General features: G+C 40.7%; 1 protein-coding gene across 1 annotated transcript; it reads left to right on the top strand.

Annotated features, from left to right (window-relative positions):
• Positions 1-34: 34 nt before the first annotated feature.
• Positions 35-23415, top strand: LOC139472212 (uncharacterized). The gene is made up of 6 exons (XM_071254587.1): positions 35-186; positions 2082-2239; positions 4668-4833; positions 8216-8359; positions 9109-9262; positions 23239-23415. Exons 1-6 carry the CDS (start codon positions 35-37, stop codon positions 23413-23415), a joined length of 951 nt encoding a protein of 316 aa, XP_071110688.1.
• The last annotated feature ends 1477 nt before the right edge of the window (positions 23416-24892 follow it).

Genomic DNA, 24892 nt, shown 5'->3' with positions numbered 1-24892 from the left:
ATGAAGCAGCATCACCAGTCGCCCCCGGCTGACAATGTGGCTCGCGCTCTTCCTCATCGCCCTCTGTGCTCCCCTGCCCCGGGCAAGTCCTCGTGGGAGGTGGCAGGTGTACGTGGACGGACAGAGAGTCTTACAGGGACCAATGATCAATGGAACATTTCAAGCATGCTTTCTCCATTCGGATAAGTAAATGAATTTCATTGTTTTTGTGAATGTTTTACTTGAATTATTACTTCGATTACTGAAGTGCGGTCGGGTAGCCTAGTGGTTAAAGCGTTCGCTCGTCACGCCGAAGACCCGGGTTCGATTCCCGACATGGGTACAATGTGTGTAGCCCATTCCTGGTGCCCCCCGCCGTGATATTGCTGGAATATTGCTAAAAGCGGCGTAAAACCATACTCACTCACTCACTCGATACTGAAGGTTTGCGTTTGATAATTTATTTGTTTGTAAATGTTGTACGTTTCAATTACTGTACAACGTACACTTTAATCTGTTACTGTAGTGTATTACGGACAGTATGCCTGCACTGCAAATAAGAAAAGGTTATTTGATGATGATATATTTGATTCAGATATCATACTTCTTGTGGTCTTTGGGGCCTTAGTTGTCAGTGTATCGGCGACTGTGACGGTTAGATAACGTTTGTAATGTTTTTGGTCAAATCAGTTTATGACAGGGAGCGCACAATGGATTTAAGTTTTTTAAAGCCCAGGGCGCTCTCTAAATTAGAAATAGGGGGCTCTTATTAGAATATAATTTTGGTGAGATTAAAAACGAGGTTGAAAGATTGTAAATTTTGTGTTTTATGCTGACAGCCTGAAATTATATAAAAGAAGAATTTGCGTGCTTTATACACGATAGACATATTTTTGAGAATTCAGTTGCCCATAATAAAGGGTGCATATAACAAACGAGTGCGTATTATACACGAATAAATAAGTCTTGTGTACATTGATCAATCGGAAAGGGTTCTACCTGGGATTGTTCACTAGCCAATATATAAGCAAATAACGCCGTGGCCGCTTATTACGTCGAATACTGTACACCATTACCAAAGAAATGCTAACAACAAATTAATTCAGTTTGTGTTGGATGAGTGAGTGAGTGAGTTAATGCTTTACGTCACATCGGCAATATTTCAGCCATATCGTGACGAGAAATTATTATACATTTTACATATATTTAAACTAAATAAAAACCTATCATCGATGGAGAGTAAAATTACTAGAATATCACAGATTAATATTTAAAACTAGCATGCAACTATAAAAAGATATCACTTTAAGTAACGGTACAATATAAAAAATGGCTATAGATCGCCAGCAGCTGAAGGTAGATCGCCATGCTTGGGTCTATGGGGACTTATAGTACTTTTGCTACCTGCATGGACCCCAGCCGGATTTCACTTCCCTTCCACTGTTGGCGATTAATGACAAATTTAGCTAAAGTTAAATGAACATATATTTTACGATTAAAATTTGTGTCGGAAATGTTTTTACTTTGAATGACGTGGTCTGACATACCCTCTCTTGGGGACAATCATTTTACACTACTTCAACCCCCATCAAGGGTAAAGCCACTATCAATCTCAGTTAACAAGTTTCTCTCTACCAATTCTAAAATATTTATTAATTCCAAAACATATATTTCAAAATTTATTCAATGACCTCTTGAAAGCATAATATAGTCCCTGCTTAAGCAGGGGGTTATCATGAACCCAATACAGTAAAATACGGTTATAACGAACACGCTTATAACGAACTGACGGATATAACGAACTTACTTTTTAGTCCCGACTATTTGCTGTAGTTATGCTGTATATATGCTTATAACGAACTACTGTTATAACGAACTAAAATTAGTAGTCCCTATGAGTTCGTTATAACCGTAGTTTACTGTAAATGTAATCACATTAGTAAACCTGACAATCCCCTTGTACTCATTATGGATGGGAGGACACTGTTACATTCCGGCTTATCATGAACTACCTGTACATGCCAACTGATGTTATGTAAGGCAGGTAATGTTGACAGTGTGACATTAAAACGAAATCAATGTCTCCATTGTATCACGTATAGCTCGTCATACCAGCAGCTAGATGGCGTCACTCGTCTAACCCCTGGTCAGTTGGACAGACACGTGGTCATCTGTCACCCTGGACAGGACCTGATCGCTTACTTTCATCACCTGACAAGGAAGAGGACAAGGCGTTCTTTCCACGTCGTCATATGGCCAGGTGAGCTATTGTACCATTTTCTGGGAATGGCATCATTATATGTTTATAAAAAAGTATGAAATGATATACTGTAGTTGTTGACTCCTTCACATCCTCTTTTCTCAAAGTGCTTTGACGCTTCACAATCTAACATGTCAAGATTCAGCTGAGTTTGTATTGCAAGAGTTCTCTTTCCTGACGGGGCGGTTGGGTAGCCTAGTGGTTAAAGCGTTCGCTGGTCACGCCGAAGACCCGGGTTCGATTACCGACATGGGTACAATATGTGAAGCCCATTTCTGGTGTCCCCCGCCGTGATATTGCTTGAATATTGCTAAAAGCGGCGTAAAACCATACTCACTCACTAACTCTCCTGGCATGAATATAGGCGGTGAATTGTTATAGCGTTGAATGATAACATCTGTAGCAGTTCATATTGACGTCCGGATACACCTACTTGTCACAAACAGGAACATTTGCAACAATGCATCAAACAAAATGGCAAAGTGATACGTTCCCCAAAATGATTACGTGATATATCCGACACAATGACTTAGTGATATATATATATATATATAGCACAATGACTTAGTGATATATATATAGCACAATGACTTAGTGATATATATATAGCACAATGACTTTGTGATATATCAGGCACAATGACTTAGTGATAACTCTTGCACAAGGAGTTATTTATACATCTAGCACAGTGACACATATCTGACACATCGGATAAGTATACATCTGACACAATGACTTAGTGATATATCTGACACAATGACTAAGTGTTTCATCTGACACAATGACTTAGTGACATATCTGACACAATGACTTTAACAATACATGTGACACAATGACTAAGTGTTTCATCTGACACAATGACTTAGTGACATATCTGACACAATGACTTTAACAATACATGTGACACAATGACTTAGTGACATATCTGACACAATGACTAAGTGTTTCATCTGACACAATGACTTTAACAATACATGTGACACAATGACTTAGTGATATATCTTGCACAAGGAGTTATTTATACATCTAGCACAGTGACACATATCTGACACATCGAATAAGTGATATATCTGATATAATGACTTAGTGATATATCTGACACACTGGCTGAGTGATATATCTGACACAATGACTCAGTAATATATCTGGCACAATGACTTTAACAATACATCTGATACAATGACTTAGTGATATATCTGACACAATGACTAAGTGATACATCTGGCACACTGACTTAATTATTTATCTGACACAATGACTTAATGACACCATGACTAATGACAATGACCAAGGGATCTATCCGACACAATGATTTAGTGACACCATGACTAAGGGGCTATCTGACACAATGAGTTAGTTATATATCAGAGACAATGACTTAGTGATATATCCGACACAATGACTAAGTGATACATCTGACAAAATGACTTCTGAAAATGACCAATGACAATGACTTAGTGATCTATCTGACACAAAGACTTAGTTATATATCTGACACAATGACCTAATCATATATATGACACAATGACCTAATCATATATCTGACACAATGACATAGTGATTTATCTGACACAACTAATGACAATGACTAAGGGATCTATCTGACACAATGACTAAGAGATATAACTGACACAATGACCTGATCATATATCTGACACAATGACCTAATCATATATCTGACACAATGGCCTTATTATATATCTGACACAATGACCTAATCATATATCTGACACAATGACATAGTGATTTATCTGACACAATCACCTAATCATATGTCTGACACAATGACTGAGGGATACAACTGACACAATGACCGAATCATATATCTGACTTAGTAATACATCTGGCACAATGACTAAGTGATATATCTGACACAATGACTTAGTAATACATCTGGCACAATGACTGAGTGATATATCTGGCACAATGACTTAGTAATACATCTGGCACAATGACTGAGTGATATATCTGGCACAATGACTGAGTGATATATCTGACACAATGACTAAGTGATATATCAGACACAATGACTGAGTAATATATCTGACACAATGACGTAGTTATATATCCTAACAATGACTAAGTGATATATCTGACACAATGACTAGGTGATATATCTGACACAATGACTTGGTTACATATCTAACAAAATGACTTAGTCATATATCAGACACAATAACTAAGGGATACATGCTCACAATGACTGGGTGATATATCTGACACAATGGCGTAGTTATATATCCTCACAATGACTTAGTCATATATCCTCACAATGACTGGGTGATATATCTGACGCAATGACTCAGTTATACATCCCTTACAATGACTAAGTGATACATCTGGCACAATTTACCTGCAGTAACCGTATTGATAATTTACCTGTAGCAACTGTCTTGAACCAGCTGAAGTATGTTCAGTTTTACTCCAGGGACAAGATGGTGTGGTGCAGGAAACATAGCGAGAAGCTACACAGATCTCGGAAGATATCGTGAGACTGACAGATGCTGCCGCGACCACGACTCCTGCCCCAGTTCAATCCCAGGGGGAAGATGGTCCTCAAAACATGGGCTTCGGAACCACGATTTGGTGACAAGGTATTTATTCGCACTGAATGAATCTAAGTGTGCAGTACAGTAGAAGACTTAATTTACCCAAAACAACTCAGGTAATTCTGTTTCAAAGTATGCGTGTCAGGTAAAATGCTTTAGCTCATGGCTGCAAACTCACCAATTTTATCAAGCTTGTGAATACTTTCACTGGGTAATGACTTAACACACCAACTTGACCATGGCTGTAAAGGCAGGAACTAGGTCATGATGGAACACACCCAGTAGGCCATGACTGAACACACCCAGTAGGTCATGATGGAACACACACAGTAGGTCATGATCGAACAGACACAGTAGGTCATGATCGAACACACACAGTAGGTCATGATCGAACAGACACAGTAGGTCATGACTGGACACACCAACTAGGTCATGATCGAACACACACAGTAGGTCATGACTGGACACACCATCTAGGTCATGATCGAACACACACAGTAGGTCATGATCGAACAGACATAGTAGGTGATCGCTGAACGTACCAACTGGATCATGATCGAACACACACAGAAGGTCATGACTGGACACACCAACTAGGTCATGATCGAACAGACACAGTAGGTCATGACTGGACACACCAACTAGGTCATGATCGAACAGACACAGTAGGTCATGACTGGACACACCAACTAGGCCATGATCGAACAGACAAAGTAGGTCATCGCTGAACGTTCCAACTAGATCATGATCGAACACACACAGAAGGTCATGACTGGACACACCAACTAGGTCATGATCGAACAGACACAGTAGGTCATGACTGGACACACCAACTAGGTCATGATCGAACACACACAGTAGGTCATGACTGGACACACCAACTAGGTCCTGATCGAACAGACACAGTAGGTCATCGCTGAAGGCACCAATTAGGTCATGATCGAACACTGGCCATGACAGTGAGCAAACCAACTAGGGCTTAACTGAAAACACCAACTCTGTCATGGTTCTGAGAAGTCCCTCTCATTTGCTCTCATGTACGTTGTATATTCGTAGACCATTTTGTCATATTAGAGAAGGGGATATTGACAAACTGGCATAACAACAAATATTTCATCCTAAAGCTAATTAAATATCCATTGTTAATGGCTGTTGTTTTCAAGGCCACTTGAGGTCGAAGTAATACCATTTAATTGCAAAAACATAGATTTGTGATATATATTATTTTATTAACATTAAAAACGTATTTCGAGGATTTTTTTATATTAATGAATAAACTGACGGCCAAAAGATCTTTACCACTTTGGAAATGAAATTGCAAAATTTTAAAAACACAAGTTCAATGCAACAAAGCCAATGCAAAACACATCCTACAAACACAACACAATGCGCTGTGCAGAAAGTGATACACGTCCACGGCACGTTTCAAAAATACACGTGTAATAAGGGTATATAAATGATACGGGCGGCATGTCAGACACTCACACTGATAAAAAACACACCACAGAAATGCCACGACTGACACCGAACAACGCGAGCGGGCCCTGGGTATGATACAGATGTGAGCCACCCGTGCCCACGTTGCTAGGACTGTTGGTTGCTCCCGTGTTGCTGTGACTAAACTGATGCAAAGTTCCTCAAAGGCCCGTCAGACATCTGTTAGGTCAATAAGAGGGAACCCACACTAACTACGCCCAATGAGGACCGGTACTTGCGTACTTTGCATCTGCGGAATCGATTCCTGACAGTGAAGTCATCAGCGACGAATGCCCCGACTCAGGGCTCAAGGAATTTGGGCTTACAGACCTTAAAGAGAACGGTTATTGGGCTCGGACTGTACGTCGTTAGCAGCGGCGTGACCAGCACAGGTTAGTCTTCACTGATGAAAGCCCGTTCTGTCTACTCAGAGCTGATGGAAGGTGAGAACGAACGGCGGCATGTTGCGTTCAGGAGGTCGCGCCGTATGGTGGAGGGGGTGTTATGGTGTTGGGAGGAATTAGTGGGCAGGAAAGAACACTTCTGGTCATCGTTAACGGAAATGTGACAGCTCAGCGTTACATGGATGACATTCTTCGTCCGATTGTCCTATCATTTCTACAACAGCTGCCACGTGGTGTCCTTTATCACCATGACAACGCCAGACCCCATACAGCCCGAATCGTACAGAACTTCATTGCAGCCAACAACGTCAACGTGTTGCCGTGGCCTGCACGCTCCCCAGACATGTCCCCCATAGATCACCCCAGGGATGTCTTCGACAGCGACCATTTCCTCCACCCAGCCGTCTGAACTGATCTAGGCCCTCAAAAACGAATGGCGACGTATCCGACGTGACGTCATCAGACGACTGACTGTTTCTGTGCGACGGACAATTTTTGGCGTGTCTTGTAGCAGGGGGTGGTCATACACGCTATAAATGTGAAGTGTCTTTGAGTGAGTGAGTATGGTTTTACGCCGCTTTTAGCAATATGCCAGCAATATCACGGCGGGGGACACCAGAAATGGGCTACACACATTGTACCCATGTCGGGAATCGAACCCGGGTCTTCGGCGTGACGAGCGAACGCTTTCACCACTAGGCTACCCAACCGCCCGAAGTGTCTTTGAACATTTAAGATGTGTGTTACCTTTCTCCATTACGTTGAAATCTTGAATTTGCCACCCCACCTCAATTCGGGCAACTGTCATGCCAATATGGGATACTGTATTACTGTCATTCTAAATGTTCATTATTTTGAGATTTTGATATTTGTACTTCATGCATCTATTAAACTAGGGTGATTTATAACTATGGTGAAGTTTCTTTTGGTCGTCAGTATAGTTTACCTCTTCCTTAAATGAGGGTCGTTATGGGTTTTAATGCTTAACGTAAAACACACTTCAAACACTATCGTAAACGTAAAATTCATCTTTTTTTGATCGTAAATGCTTATCGTAAAATACCAAAAAATAACTGCTTAACGTAAATAAATAATTTACTGCTTAATCGTAAAATGATTAAAATGGTCAAAAACGGTCTGTCTTCAAGATCCAAATGCTTCGCCACAGAAAGCAGGCTGCGCAACTGACACAGGGGACCAGTCTAGATCGTTTAGCGATTTGAGATTTTACCAGGTACTAAAAATATGAATTGTCAGGATGAAACGAAAGCAGAATTAAAGTCCCATGTCCCTCCATGGCCGATTTAGGAATTTTTTTCGCAACGATTTTATTGAAAAATAAGAAAAATTACAGCTTAATGAAAAAGTACCCTAAATTTTACTGCTCACTGATTATGGGACCCACACATCAAGACCCTCTTAAATGCTTCATCTAACTGCTTTAGAGGTTGCGTTTCAGTCCCAAAGAAACAAGAATCGTTCTTAAACCATCAACTTCATTATTTCAAAACCTATGAAATTCATGAAGCTTCCTGTGGTGATTTCAGAAGTGAATGTTCGTGCGACAGACGGTTCCATGACTGCCTCGGCAAGTCATCGGATAAAGCTGCAGACGGTATAGGGATAGTTTTTTTCAACTTTTTGAATATGAAGTGTTTCGAGGAGCGTCCCACGCCTTGCACCAAGCGTCGGTATGTATATTGTAGAGGCACGTGCCGTAACATACATTCGAGAACAAGGGTGTTAAACTTGCTGTATGTAGTTATGACATTATCATTTCGTGTTGGGGCTTATTCTATGTACAAACTCTATTATCAGATTTTAATACCCAGTTATAGTGGTTTTATTGTCACAATTCAATGGAATTAGTGTTTTACTTACTCACAAGATTTGAAAATTAAGTAAAAAAACATTATTTTTAACCAATATTTCCACTGAGAATTAGAATAACAGTTATATAAAACAAAATGTTTGCCAAATTCAGATAGCCGATCATATTACCTGTAACCAATGACATAATATGGATAGTTTAATAACCTAATAAAAATGTTACAGCCAATTTGGTCAAATTATGCATTTTTCCTCCAATTTATGCAATTTTGACCCCCTGAAAATTCAAACACACACTTGCAAGCTAACTACCCAATGAAAATTGTGTACAGATACCTCCTTTATGCAATAGAAAAGGTTTAAGGTATACAGGAAAATGTGGGAACGAAAATCTAAACTAAGCGTCTTTTCTGCTGGTGGCCAACTGACTATTACTAGTTATTAATGTTTCAAATGAATAAATGGCTGTCCCAAGTTTTATTTGAGTTGAATGCATGAACCTTAAATATTGTGTATGGGACCAAGCCACTAGTCACACACGCACGCACACACGCACGCACACACACGCACACATTGTATTATTGAATCATTTTCTTTCATTTTTCCACAGGCGTTATGGCAACCACTATCCTGAACGCTGCCAAAAGACGTGGTACTTCCACGACAACATCAGATACAAACCGCATCAGCACGAGCCATCTACTGGGATTTGGATGACAATATATCTGTCAAATTTATTCGAATATTTGTTTTATAAAGATGTCGTGAGTTAACTGACTTCAAACGTCCAGTTTCCACCCTTGCCCACGTAGGCTGGTACTGTGGCGTTACAATTTGGCTGGACTGACGAGTCTATGCATAGTCCGATCAAAATCGCGTAACGAAATGCAGATATAAACTGACGGCCAAAAGAAACGTTACCAAAGATATTTCTAGGATAAAATATGACCAACACAATTTGAAGCAGCAATAACAATTGTATTGTAGAAATTCATCATTCAGAACAGTAAAATGCGAATTTACTAATTCAACAACAAAGTCCTTGACCTCTAACAGGGACAAAATTACCTTCTCTGATACATTTGTCCGTTGTATATCATATATGGGATTACTTTTAAAAATGTGAAGTTTTTAATTTGACTAAGTTTAGTTGCCAAATTGTGGTTAATCTGAATGAATATTTTGACTTCATATAAATAAAAATATTACAAAAAAAATATGTGTGCGTGCGTGCGTGCGTGCGTGCGTGCGTGCGTGCTCGCGCAATGACATCATGTGTAATCATGTTTTTATCCATGCTGAACTGGAATTGTACATGCGCATTTTTTTGGACACCATGCACTTTAAACAACTTGTGGATTCCTATTTTACTGAATTTACATGCAAAATGAATTTTTAAATTTTACAATCATTGGCCGTTAAAAATATGATATCCTTTATTATTAGCTATTTATAAATAACGCTCTTCAATCAATACTTTATTCAGTATGAAGGCTATAGGCCAATATACAAATAACAATTTACATGTATGGTATTGGCAAACTGACTGCCAAAAGAAACGTTACCAACGATATTTCTAGGATAAAATATGACCAATACAATTTGAAGCAGCAATAACAATTGTATTGTAGAAATTCATCATTCAGAACAGTAAAATGCAAATTTACTAATTCAACAACAAAGTCCTTGACCTCCAACAGGGACATTTCTTGACAAAGGGTCATTCGTCCAGTATTCGATCAACAACATTGGTTACAACTTTAAGGTGACGACGGCCCAGACCGTTCAATACGGGATATGACCTCCATGAGCGGCAATGCATCTTCGAATGCGGCGTCGAACTGAGTAGACAAGCGTCCACACTGCAGGTATCCGATTCCATTCCTCACGGAGATCAACGATCAATGCAACGCTTGTCTCGTGAAGGGAGGATGTTGACGTTTCCGAAGACGACGCCCCAGCTGGTCCTAGAGATGTTCTATGGGTGACAGATCTGGTGATCGAGCTGGCCAAGGCAGAACAGTCACGTTGTTGGCGTTGAGGAAGTCTCTAGTAATACGGGTTTTATGGGGTGTGGCGTTATCTTGTTGGAACACCGTCCATTGTTGACGCTGGATGAAAGGAAGAACCACTGGCCGTAAGATATTGTCAATGTAGCGTTGTGCTGTCAGATTGCCTTCGATGATGACAAGTTCCGTCTTCTCGTCCCCGCAAATGCCGCCCCCGACCATCACACTTCCGCCCCGTAAGGTTCAACCTCCTGGACACAACAAGGAGCCGTACGTTCACCGCATCGTCGATAAACTCGAGTCCGCCCATCAGGTTTGAAGAGTTGGAACCTGCTCTCGTCACTAAACAGCACTCGCCGCCATTCCCTTTGTTGCCATCGCTGAGTTTTCTTGCACCACGTCAATCTGGCACGTCGATGTTGACGGGTCAAGGTCATGCCCTTGAAAGGCAGATAAGCCCGGAGACCATAATGTCGTAGTCGTCTGGTCACTGTTTGTCTGCTGACCGGATGTCCTAGGCTGTTGGCAGCTGATGACGTCGAAGTAAGAAATCTGTTCCTCAGATGAAGTACCCGTAAATAGGGGTCATCCTTTGGTCTGCCACTCCGTCGTCTGTCTTCGGTTCTACCAGTCTCTCGGAGACGTGCGACCAGTCTGGTAATGGTCATCTTGGAGCAGTTCATGTTAATGGCAACCGCTCTCTGTGTCGCGCCCATCTACAGCATACCTATGGCTTTCTCCCTCTGGACAGCGGTCAGTCTTGGCATGTTCGTTGTTGTTAATCATCGCAACCAATGATAGGGAACAGATCCGTGCGTAATTTCTACCCGGAAATTGCACGATAATTTGAGGGAGAATATTTTATAAAATTGCTGAAAAACACCCAAATCTCCCAAAATCCGTAAAGCACGTGCAAAGAACGACCCAGAACATGAAGGCTGCATTCGTGAGATGTGTTCTTTACTGTTTTGGAACAGGTTGACATATTTGTTTCAAAGTGTCAAATCAGTTAATGCTGCTAACGTTTCTTTTGGCCGTTAGTTTATATATATATACTTTGCCACAAAAGTAGGGGATTACAGACTGCGTGTCTGTAAAAGAAGTGAAAACTAAACATCGTTGATCAGCTCTTACGTAGGTTGGTTGGTTGGTCCGCTGTGTAACGCCGCACTCAGCAGTATAATTCCAGCTATTTGACGGAGGTCTGTAAATAATCGAGTCTGGACCAGACAATCCAGTGATTGACTTCATGAGCATCGATCCACGCAGTTGGGATCGATGACATGCATCAACCAAATCACTGAGCCTGACCGATCCCGTTAGTCGCCTTTTACGACAAGCATGGTTACCTTTTACATCAAGCATGGGTTGCTGAAGACCTCTTCCACCCCGGATTTTCACGGGTCAGCTCATACGTAACGCAATGTTACAAAAAAGGAAATTACAGAGGAAGTGGAACTAGGCAATGGTTATTTCGTCAAACAAATTTGTAGTGGTTACTACTTTAATGGCTATTCCAAAATCTGAACCTAGAGTTGGACTTATTCGGGAAGTCTACCGTTACTTTGTGGTATGAATAGTATATATGTATGTATGTCTTCTTACATGAACCTACGACATACAGTTTTCAGAAGGGGTCGTATTTGGCAAAGGTCGACTTGCATCATGCATACCGTTCGGTCAGGACACACCCTTTAAATTATGAACTAACTGATTTAGCATGGCGCTTCAGTGGTGACAGTGAAGTGACATATATGTATAATGCAAAAAACCCTTATGGTTCATCAAAGAGCCCAAAGATACTTCAGACTGTAAGCAGTGCGGTTTGTCGCATCATGAAAAGGCATTCGTCACCACTCGTCCCTTTCCGTAACCTGCAAGAAGACTCTATCGGTGAATGTTATGTGCGAAAATACGACAAACCAATCAGAATGCGCGTATAATTTCAAGTTCTTCGTCAAAGGAAACCTCAGAAATAATTTTTGATTTTACATATGTCTTGCATCTAAAAATATACCCAAGACACAGTTAAAAATGCTCAATCATACTGTATAATTCCGCATATCCAGATGTGCTTTAAATTGCATCTGAAACATATGTAATATATGGGGAAATGTATGTGAACCATTACGCAACGAGTTGACAATTGTTTTAGGTATGCCCGTTTGCGCTAAGACGGAACCCGGTCGCAAAAATGGCCGTAAAAGGGGGCACGAGTCGCTATTCGGCTTGTCCCGGAATAACACGCGTTGGTCACGAATGCATGAAATGGATCACTCAAGGGCAGGTAAATCAGTCCGGGACAGGGCGTGTCTCCCTCTTCTGATTGTTGCTGCATAACATAAATATGTTAAGTGTAATAATTTACAGTTTGGAATGTTTAAAAAAATATTTTTATAATTATTTATGTATTTCGTATGTTCGCTTATCATTATCCATATATTGCATTAAGACAATGGTAAAGTTTCTTTTAAAAGTTTGGTTACATCTTTCCAACTGAATTATTACTCATCCCCATGAAGCTTTCCCAATGTAACTTTCTTAAATCAAAAACAAATAAGACACGGCGCTGTGCAATAACAGAATCAACTGCAAGACAAGTTAGCTATAAAATTATTTGATCGTATAGGAACATTTTGTGCTGCAACACCATTAAATAAAAAAATAAACATGCCTTTTGAAGAAATGTAATAATATCGAAAATATGTTCATATTTCACTAATCGGAACAATATTGATCCTGATACCAAATGTTTGTTATTGCATTACATAAAATGAATACCTTTTTAATTTGAAATTTCTGAACTTTTAAAAGTTTATGAACCTTTGCGAACCTTTATGGTTTATTAACATATTTTATTTCCGTAAGCTGTACACGGACTGGATTGGTGAACAAGTTTTCCCACCTATGTTTACTAAATTCGGTTTAAGTGGCTTCCTCATCATGTGCTCTCTGTCCATCCAGTTGTTACAATATTATTCAATTATTATTTAACCTACTCAAGTTAATCTCGCTCATGTATGCAAATTGTTGTTACTGTTAATCCTTCACCTACTATATATAATGTTGTATGATCTATTCCGAATTGACCGAGTGCGAAATAGCCAGAGGTTGAAGCGCTTGTAAAATCTCCCAACTATTGATTGATTCCGAAATGTCGCTTTCACAGTTACTGTTAATAAAAACGTTGCGTCTTCTTTCTGAAAAGGATTCGAGTCACCCATTATCCATGACACGCGGAATGCCACTGTTACACAATAGTGCCGATCTGATTCTTTGAGGATTTTTCTATACATGTTTGAAGAAGTATTTGGAAGTAATGATGTTTGAGTTTACAAGGTTTTGCTGTAGAATAGTAACATTAAAACTGACCATTAAGAATGGTATATTTTGTGTCCACGTTGTCACTTACTTGCTAATGACACACGCTCATTTATAATTTGTGTAGTTTTATTATTTTTATTATAATCAAACTACACAAATTATAAATGAGCGTGTCATGAGCAAGTAAGTGGCAACGTAGACACAAAATATACCATTAATCACTTAACACTACTTAGGTACCAGCTGAGACTTTATTCTTCACATGAAAAAACAATAAGCACTTGCAATAATGAAGTAGGGGGACTAACTCTTTGTCATAGTATTAAAATTACCTCCCTTACATTATAATACTAATAAACTAAAAAAATAGTGTTACAATCCAACTATTAACACATATCGAGATTGACACAATCTCTGACGTATGATTTGTTTGTTGGTTGGTCTGTTGTTTAACGCCGCACTCAGCAATAATCCAGGTATATGACGGCGGTCTGTAAATAATCGAGTCTACATAACAGGTTTCTCTACTCTAGTATAACAATATCTACTCTACTGTATAAACATTGCCTCCTACTTGTATATATACTTGCCAACCACACTCTGTAAATCACTTGCTTGATGACGGTGTTAGAACCTACATCGAAACGTCGTTCTTTATTGTAATAAAGAAGTTGTTCATCCACAAATTTTAATCCTGACTTAGTACTCCAACTTCTTAATGCCTATCAAAGAAGTTACTGTTTGAACGTTGGTTCGTTCGTTTGTTGTTTAACGCCGCACTCTGCAATATTCCAGCTATATTACGGCGGTCTGTAAATAATCGAGACTGGACCAGACAATCCAGGGATTGACATGCATCAACCAAGTCAGCGAGCCTGACCACCCGATGCCGTTAGTCGCTTCTTACGACAAGCATGGTCGCCTTTTACGGCAAGCATGGATTGCTGAAGACCAATTCTACCCCGGATCTTCACGGGTCTCACGAGCATCGATCTACGCATTTGGGATATGATGAAATGCATCAACCAAGTCAGTGAACCTGACCACCCGATCCCTTTACTCGCCTCTTACGACAAGCAAGAGTTCCTGAAGACCTGGTCTAATCCGGATCTTGATGGGTCAGTGTGTTGTGGAAGCCGATTATGGCGCGTCTGATTTCAGGGCTTTCACCTGAACATTTAAATACTTTCTTCGAATGTTATGATCTTTGTAATAGGACATTTACATGCACTTCCGGTTTAATGACTTCACTTCCGGTTGTGGAAACTCATGTAACATGAAGACAGAAATTCTAAAAACAATAAAAAATACTCGCTCAAGAAGAAAGTTACACACACTTCCGCTTGAATGATATTACTTCCAGTTTAGGAAGATTCATGCCGTATGCAGTGGAACATTATAATGAAATGTCCAATGAGCAACTTTCATAAATAAGTATGGTATTATAGAGGACAAGTTTTAGAGGTTGTTATTACATATAGATATCTCGGATTAGTCTTTACTTGTAAGTTTAATCTAAGTTAATCTATTGCTTATCTAGTTCTACGTACCAAAAGGCTTTATTTGAGTTACTTACTCCCAACTCTATCACTGCCCAAGTAGTGTTTTTGATTTGTTATTTGATTGTCAGATTAGTCCGATTCTTTTGTACGCGTCCGAAATTTGGGGATCAATAGATTTGCGAGCATGGAGAAAACCCATCTATTCGCTCGAAACATCTTACAAAGAGGCCTACAAACACCTTATGCTATAGTTTATGTGAATGTGGTCGATATCCAATGTATATCAACTAACTTGTTCGTAGTGTTGAATGCTGGCGAAAATATTATCACTGCATGACCTCCTACCCCCAAAAGCGTAAAGTATGTTACTTTGTTTTGAAACATTGGGCTTCAAATATTATATATCTGCTATTTTCTCGTGGTTTTTGGTTTTGTTTGGCTGTCACATACAGACTGAGATAAAACATGTTTACTAATTATGTTGAAGGGGTGTGCTATTAATCTGTTTCATCAAAATTGGATATCTGCTGTTAATAACAGTTCAAGATATGACCTTTATAAAGAATATCAACGTTTGTTAGAACCAGAAGAGTATCTCTATGGAATTAGCGAATTAAAGCTTCAAAGTATTTTTGTGAAGTTTAGAGGGGGACTATTACGGTTGAGAAATAATGGAGTTAAGTGGCAAAAAAAACAATTCATGCATGCATGAGTGAGTGAGTGAGTATGGTTTTACGCCGCTTTTAGCAATATTCAAGCAATATCACGGCGGGGGACACCAGAAATGGGCTTCACACATTGTACCCATGTGGGGAATCGAACCCGGGTCTTCGGAGTGACCAGCGAACGCTTTAACCACTAGGCTACCCGACCGCCCCTCATGCATTAGAAATTGTCCTTAATCTGATCGAGGTATAGAGTACGAATATCATTATTTACTTGCATGTGCTACTTTTGGTGCTATTGGAACTAAATATCTACCACAGACATGTATCGCTAATGTAAATATGCATATATTTGAACAGATAATTGCCACATGCGATACAAAACAAATAAAATCATTATGCCTGTTTATTTATCATACGAATAAAAGAAGAAAGTGTGTCTTAAACAATGTTTAAAATCATGTAAACTCCGGGCCAAAAGAAACGTTACCAACATTAACTGATTTGCCACTTTGAAACAAAGATGCCAACCTGTTCAAAAACAGTAAAGAACACTTTTCACGAATACAGCCTTCATGTTCTCTGTCGTTCTTTGCACGAGCTTTGCGGATTTTGGGAGATATTGGTGTTTTTCAGCAATTTTTTAAAACATTCGTTCCCAAATTATCGTGCAATTTCCGGGTATAAATTACGCAGGGATTTGTTCCCTATCATTGGTTGCGATGATTAACACCAACGAACACGCCAAGACTGGCCGCTGTCCAAAGGGAGAGAGCCATAGGTATGCTGCAGATAGGAGCGACACAGAGAGCGGTTGCCATTAACATGAACTGCTCCAAGATGACCATTATCAGACTGGTCGCACGTCTCCGACAGACTGTCAGAACCGCAGACAGACCACGGAGTGGCAGACCAAAGGTCACGACCCCGCAGGATGACCGCTTTTTACGGGTTCTTCATCTGAGGAACAGATTTCTTACTATGACATCATCAGCTGGGCCGTCGTCACCTTAAAGTTGTAACCAATGCTGTTGATCGAATACTGGACGAATGACCCCTTGTCAAGAAATGTCCCTGTTGGAGGTCAAGGACTTTGTTGTTGAATTAGTAAATTTGCATTTTACTGTTCTGAATGATGAATTTCTACAATACAATTGTTATTGCTGCTTCAAATTGTATTGGTCATATTTTATCCTAGAAATATCGTTGGTAACGTTTCTTATGGCCGTCAGTTTGCCAATACCATACATGTAAATTGTTATTTGTATATTGGCCTATAGCCTTCATACTGAATAAAGTATTGATTGAAGAGCGTTATTTATAAATAGCTAATAACAAAGGATATCATATTTATAACGGCCAATGATTGTGAAAATTAAAAATTCATTTTGCATGTAAATTCAGTAAAATAGGAATCCACAAGTTGTTTAAAGTGCATGGTGTCCAAAAAAATGCGCATGTACAATTCCAGTTCAGCATGGATAAAAACATGATTACACATGATGTCATTGCGCGAGCACGCACGCACGCACGCACGCACGCACGCACATATATTTTTTGTAATATTTTTATTTATATGAAGTCAAAATATTCATTCAGATTAACCACAATTTGGCAACTAAACTTAGTCAAATTAAAAACTTCACATTTTTAAAAGTAATCCCATATATGATATACAACGGACAAATGTATCAGAGAAGGTAATTTTTAATCATTAATGTCCAAAGAAGGATTTTAATTAACGGTGGTAACCATAATTTGTTCCAAGGACCTACTGTATTCGGTAATAACATCAACAGTTTAAATCATAAGTCTCAAGGACGAGAATCTGATGGCACACAAGTTCAGTAGCGTGTATGGCCACCATGTGCGTTGACAACTGCCACACAACGCCTTCGCATGGACCTTGTGAAGCTTGTGAACACATGATTGGGAAGACGACGCCATTGTTGCTGCAAAATGGTGCCAAGATCTTGCAAATTCTGTGGTTGGTTCTGGAGAGTGCGCTGACTTCTGCCAAGAGCATCCCAGACGTGTTCGATGGGATTGAGGTCGGGAGACCTTGACGGCCATTCCATGACGTTGACTCCCGCATTCTGAAGGATATTCCTTGTCAAAATTGCAGCGTGGGGTCTGGCATTGTCGTGTTGGAAGATCAAACCGGGTCCATGTGCTGCCATAAAAGGCAGAAGTTCTGATGCCAGTACCTGGTCGCGGTGAGCAGCAGCGTTGAGGTTGCCACGGATGACAAGAAGCCTGGAACGTGCATTGCCACAGAAAGCATTCCACACCATGACACTTGCGCCTCAACTTCCTGTACACAACACTGGGCGTAACGTTCATTACGGCGACTCCACACCCTCGCCCTACCAACAGCAAATCGACGATTAAATCGGGATTCATCACTGAAGACGACTTGATTCCAATTCCTCTGAGTCCATCGTAAGTGTCGCTGTGTCCACAATTGACGTTGACGTCTGTGTAATTGAGTCAGAATCGGCCCGCAGTATGGCCGTCGTGCTTGAAGGTGAGCAGTTCTCAGACGGTTTCGAAGAGTTTGCGCACTCAGTCTACCCCTAAACAGTTCATTTCTGGTTGATGTAGCCGTCAAAAATCGGTTACGGAGGTGACGTAAGACAATCTGACGACCCTCTGCATGTGACGTCACACGTGGTCGACCTGGCCGAGGGCGATCAGCGGTGGTACCCGTTTGCTGAAGAAGCGTCTGTAAATCATAAACAGTCCGTCGACTACAACCCATCGTCCTTGCGACTTCAGCTACGGACGTTCCCGTCTGCAACATGCCGATGGCAAGTTCACGTTGCACATTTGAAAGGCGTGGCATGACAAATGGCCGTAAAGACTTTTGTTTTCTTGTGTTTTTCTTTTTCTTAATGACTGCTAACAAGTATGGCTGAAAACACGTGCGGTATTATGGCCGCGTGACCAGTTGCGCGTGAATAAACACTTTTGCCACTATAGTGCTGTGCACATGATTTTGATCGATTCACCTGCACAAAAACGGGTGTTATCTGAAGACAATACGTGGCCATTACTGTTTAAATACACAATAAGGGCCCACAATGATAACTGGTCAAAATGTTAAAATTTTAGGATTGTGAAATTTTTATTTTGGTTCATTATATGATGGCAAACCAGAAAATCACTTTCGTAATTTTCAGTTCTATGTCAGTTTCTAAATGACTCGCAATTGTCTCAGCAAATGCAGTCGGCCTTTGTTTCTGACATAAGACCTGATAACCCCACAAGATAATAGTGACACAGCTCATAACAATCTTGCCGTGTAAACATAACTATTATCTAAAATGTTTAGGGAACATAAAACGTGTCGACACTTTCCAGTCCCTCTTGCACAAATCCAGGCGTCAATTTGAAAAAAAACACGTTGGTCAAAAAGACAATATACTTTACGAGACCTTCACACTGACCTTGACCTTTTACGTAGGTCACTCACAATCTTACCGATTTGGGTACCGCCCAAAAAATGACATGTACCAAATTTCACAGACCCACAGTAAATCACTCTCGAGTAAAACAAACTTTTTTCTCAGGCTATGACCTTGCGGATGACCTTCGTCATTGGAGAGGACATATACATGATATGTTTGTTTGTTTGTTTGTTGTTTAACGCCGCACTCAGCAGTATTCCAGCTATATGACGGCGGTCTGTAAAATTATAGAGTCTGGACCAGACAATCCAGTGATTGACATCATGAGCATCGACCCACGCAATCGGGATCGATGACATGCATCAACCAAGTCAGCGAACCTGACCACCCGATCCCGTTAGTCGCCTTTTACGACAAGCATAGTGGCCTTTTACGGCAAGTATGGGTTGCTGATGACCTATTCTACCCCGGAATCTTCACGGGTCTATACAGGATATGAGTTGTAAGGCATTACATTGTTTCAAAAACAATATGACATGTACTACCCTTTGAAAGTATGTCACCGTAACCTATTAATGATCTCATAAGAGTGTCATCGCTTATCATACATGAGTGTTCTAACAATATAACCACTACATACATGTCAAGGTTTAACAGAAGACATTTTAGTGAAAATGACATTATGGAAGATCTTTACTGTGACCTTGGCCTTATTTGTCGGTCATTCACAACGTTTTCAGATCGCGGCCCGGTTCCAGAGATGACATTACCAAGTTTCATTTACAACTTTTCTTCAGGCTATGACCTTGAGGGTGACCTTGACCCCTGACAAGACTAAACAATGTGTCAACAAAACATCTCAGGGATATAGAGGACATATACAAAATATCCCAGGAATGTCCAAGCGCCGAGCGGTTTCAAAAACAAAGTGCGGACAAAATTCAGACGAAACCTTAAAGCATTGCTATTTACATGGGGCTGCTTAGTAAATAAATGGGGCGGTCGGGTAGCCTAGTGGTTAAAGCGTTCGCTCGTCACGCCGAAGACCTGGGTTCGATTCCTGACATGTGTACAATGTGTGAAGCCCATTTCGTGATATTGCTGGAATATTGCTAAAAGCGGCGTAAAACCATACTCACTCACTCACTAGTGAATAAATATTGCTGGTCCTCAAGGCGGACATTCCTGATGGCTGTTTGGTAATTGACAAATATACCTCAGGGTGTTAGAAGGATTAATGTTCTTGAGGCCGTCTTGACATGCCGCTAACTTCACAAAATGAGACTGTGTCTTCGGGTAACCATCTTTCCAAGGGATATAAGCTATGTCTTCTCCAGTCGACCATCGGTAGTTTTGGGTAGCCAACACCCTGTGGCCATCTATCGACACACATTCTGCGGGAAAAGATGCTCGTGTACAACATAGGATGAAACATGAGCGAGTGAGTGAGTGAGTTGGGTTTAACGCCGCTTTTAACAGTATTCCAGTTATATCGCGGCGTGTCAGCTTAATGTGGGAGGAAAGCCCGATGTGATGCAGGTCTCCGACGTTTACTACTTCGGTGAAACCCACGAGCACGGGCAAGGTGCTGACAAACCTAGAAACATAATCGGGGCGAACCGGGATTCGAACCCACAATCATAGGTTTCTGGCGTGCCCAACGGACGCAACTCTGCACAGCGAATCGCGGCGCATTAGACGACTGGGCCACCCGTGCCCCCGATGAAACATGAAACCAGTTTCGTATCAGGAATAACCTAAGAAGCATTGCCAAGAACAGACCTTTCCAAAACCTAAGTGTTATGTTTAGGGGACTCTTTTCCACACCGTCCAGTGTGCAACACAGGTCTAGTTGAGATAGTCCCCTGTGTGAAACGGTTGGTTGGTTGGTTTCTTGTTTAACGCCGCACTCAGCAATATTCCAGCTATATGACGGCGGTCTGTAAATAATCGAGTCTGGACCAGACAATCCAGTGATTGATATCATGAGCATCGATCCACGCAATTGGGATCGATGAAAGGAGATAAAGAAGGTGGTTTGAATGATTTGAATCAATCATGCCCGGTCCTACTTCATAAAGATTTGTTTTAAAACTAGTTGAGAATATTAAAAAGTAAGCCTAATGTTAAAATGACGAAAATACTACGTTTAAAGGTCTGGTATGCATAGAAATACTTTGAATGACGTGAAACTTACGTACCCTCTTAGGGATTTTGCGCTACTTCAAACCCCCTCGAAGGTATAGCCACTAACAGTCTAAGTTGTTATGGATAAGGTTGGTTGGTTGTTTTACGCCGCACTCAGCAATATTCCTGCTATATGACGGCGGTCTGTAAATAATCGAGTCTGGACCAGACAATCCAGTGATTAATATCATGAACATCGATCTACGCAATTGGGATCGATGACATGTATCAACCAAGTCAGCGAGCCTGACCACCCGATCCCGTTAGTCGCCTTTTACGACAAGCATAGTCGCCTTTTACGGCAAGCATGGGTTGCTAAAGACCTATTCTACCCACGCAATTAGGATCGATCCCGTTAGTCGCCTTTTACGACAAGCATAGTCACCTTTAACGGCAAGCATGGGTTGCTGAAGACCTATTCTACCCCGGAATCTCATAAAAGATAAAAATTATCCCTATCAAAAGTGGAGTAGTATATATCCTCCTAGAATCCCTACCGAGGTATGACGTAAACAGGGCTGAGAATTGGACAGCGTTCATCGGCCGTACGAGAGTCCCATTGTCATTTTTACAGAGGACACTGGCTGCATCTGGTGGGATGAACTCGGTTGAAAGCTTTATGCAGAGGCCAGCACCCCGGACGAATGTGTATCCTTTCTCACGCGGACAGGTCTCTGGAAGAAAAGAACAGCGGATCTTGAGCATATACATCATGTTGCATTTTAAAAAAATAATAAAAAGTTATACATCACTATCGTGAACACCATTAACACCATTGATGCATATACATCAAGAGTGTTTAACACAATAAAAAAAGTTGTACATCTCTATCGTGAGCACCATTAAACACCATTGTTACATATACATTAACTACATTAGCCTCTTACATCACCGGGGACGGTCGGGTAGCCTAGTGGTTAAAGCGTTCGCTCTTCACGCCGAAGACCCGGGTTCGATTCCCCACATGGGTACAATGTGTGAAGCCCATTTCTGGTGTCCCCCGACCTGATATTGCTGGAATATTGCTAAACACGGCGTAAAACTACATTCACTCACTCACTCTTACATCACCGTGGAGATTCCAGGTTAGAATAGGTCCTCAGAAAGAGGAACGGATGGTCAGACGGCGTGAATTGTTGACTCGATTAATAACAGGCCGCGTCATAAAGTTGGAATATTGTTTGTTGGTGCATATTAAAAAACAAAAACAACAACAAACAAGAGTTTGCGACTAACGTGGCTATATCCCCCGCCCCTGTTGCAGAATTTATGACATAATTAAATCTAAACAAACCCTAACCTTTTTTAACCGAGGTGAAACTTGTCATGGAAAATGTAAAAAAAGGATAGTTTGGAACCTAAGTCCATCTTGCTGCCATGGAAACGTAAAAACTAAAAATTTCTAAAATTTCTAAATAGCAAAAGGCACCAGTTCAGCATGGTCTTGACAGACCTGCAAAGTTTGATGAAAAAATATTGAACAGTTTCTGAGTTATGCTCGGAAACGAAACGTGACGGACGGACGTACGGTCGGACGGAGCCCGTTTCTATACCCCCCGCCAAATTTGTTGGGGGGGGGGGGGGGGGGGATAATAAACGTACACACGTAGTTCACACTTACGTGAAGTAATCCCGTAATGCAGTACTCCAGGGATGTCGGCCAGTGTGGTGCCCGTCTCGTATACCTTCAACGACAGGAAGCAGTGCTGATATACGCTATTAAAGAACACCCCAGAACACGAGACATTCCGATAGCAATGGACAAGACATTCGGCAGCGTCCTGGGCTTGGATGGCCGACCCGACGCCAACATCATCTGACATTTTGTCGGACAGCAACAGTATCACATGGAGTCCAAGCATAGTCATGATTTCAGAATATCAATACAACACTGCACGATGCCTCTTTGGAATCAGCAAGACTCACCCTGTCCTGTTCTGATGCAGTTTATTACATATGTGTATGATTCGAGGCTACCTATAGATGAAGATGCAAGTTGTAAGTTCTCCGTATTTGAAGTTTACCATTAACAATGGTGACTATTCATTTATGGAGAGTTGTGAATCGTTTTAGTGCTTTGTCTCACGTTAAGGGTCGAAGAAACATTAAACATCGATTTATTATAAACCCAGAGTGGAAACCTCTTTCAGCACAGTAATGACTATTTATCGCACACACTGTTTGTATTTTTATTTTATATACAAGAAGGGTTCATCTAGGATAGATCACTTGTTTGAGAAACAACGACGGATTTTAAAATGGATGATTAGTTGATAACGAGTGTGATGCTTTAATGCTTTGTAAAGCTTAAGTGATTCTATTTGGAATTACCCTTGACTGTAAAAAAATCCTTTCTTTCATCTCGTCAACAAAGGTAGTTGGTGACTCCCAAATATGAAAATGAATGCTGTCATTGTCACGGTAACTCTCTCTCTCTCGCGTACATAACAACAATCCTTCTAACTACTTATCACAGAAAGAGGCCAGGTTCGCAGTTATCGTCAGTTTACATTGCTACATTTGTCCAACATCACGACCGTGCCAAGAACAAAAGGCAAGCACTTTTGTAACTTTTCAGGGCAAGACTTCTTTACAGCGTATGGTAGGAGTACTGCTGTGCAGCGTCAGGCAACAACAAAACACTTTTTATCAAAATTGTGTGAGTGGTGGGTGCTGCCGGTAGAGCAGGACATGCTTACCCTTTACCCGAACACCTGGTGTCATGGCCGATTTTCAGTGATCCATTTATATAATTTTCACCAATACTTTGCCTTTCACGCCAAATGGAATCTATTCGGCGGATAATCGAGACTGGTTATTCTCTGGCGTTTGTATTGTATTAACACTGCACTCAGCAATAATCGAGTGAGTAAAATTTAACCTCACATCGGCAGTATTTCAGAATACATTAACATTCAACAATACAATATTATAATGGGCTGTAGATCACCAGCAACCAATGCTAGGCCACCTTACTAGGGACCGTGGGGACTTACCTACTTCTGCTACCTGCGCGGTTCCCCAGCAGGATTTACACCATCACTTTAGCTGCTGGCGATGATACGGAGTTTGGCCATCAATTAAAATAACAAAGATGCTATGATTAAAACTGTGGCATGAATAAAGGTACTTAGAAGGATGTGGTCTTACATATCCTCTCTGGGGGACAATAATTTTACGCAACTTCAACCCCCTTTGAAGATACACACTAACCATCTTAGTTACAAATTATACACTACCAAAATTATAAAATATAACTATCTACACATCTCAAAATTTATCAATGAGTTCAATATC

Source organism: Haliotis cracherodii, unplaced genomic scaffold, assembly GCF_022045235.1.
Source record: "Haliotis cracherodii isolate W230 unplaced genomic scaffold, xgHalCrac1.p SCAF_24, whole genome shotgun sequence".
Taxonomy (NCBI): Eukaryota; Metazoa; Mollusca; class Gastropoda; order Lepetellida; family Haliotidae; genus Haliotis; species Haliotis cracherodii.
Note: the sequence above shows the minus strand (reverse complement) of the source record. Positions and strands in the feature narration are given on the sequence as shown.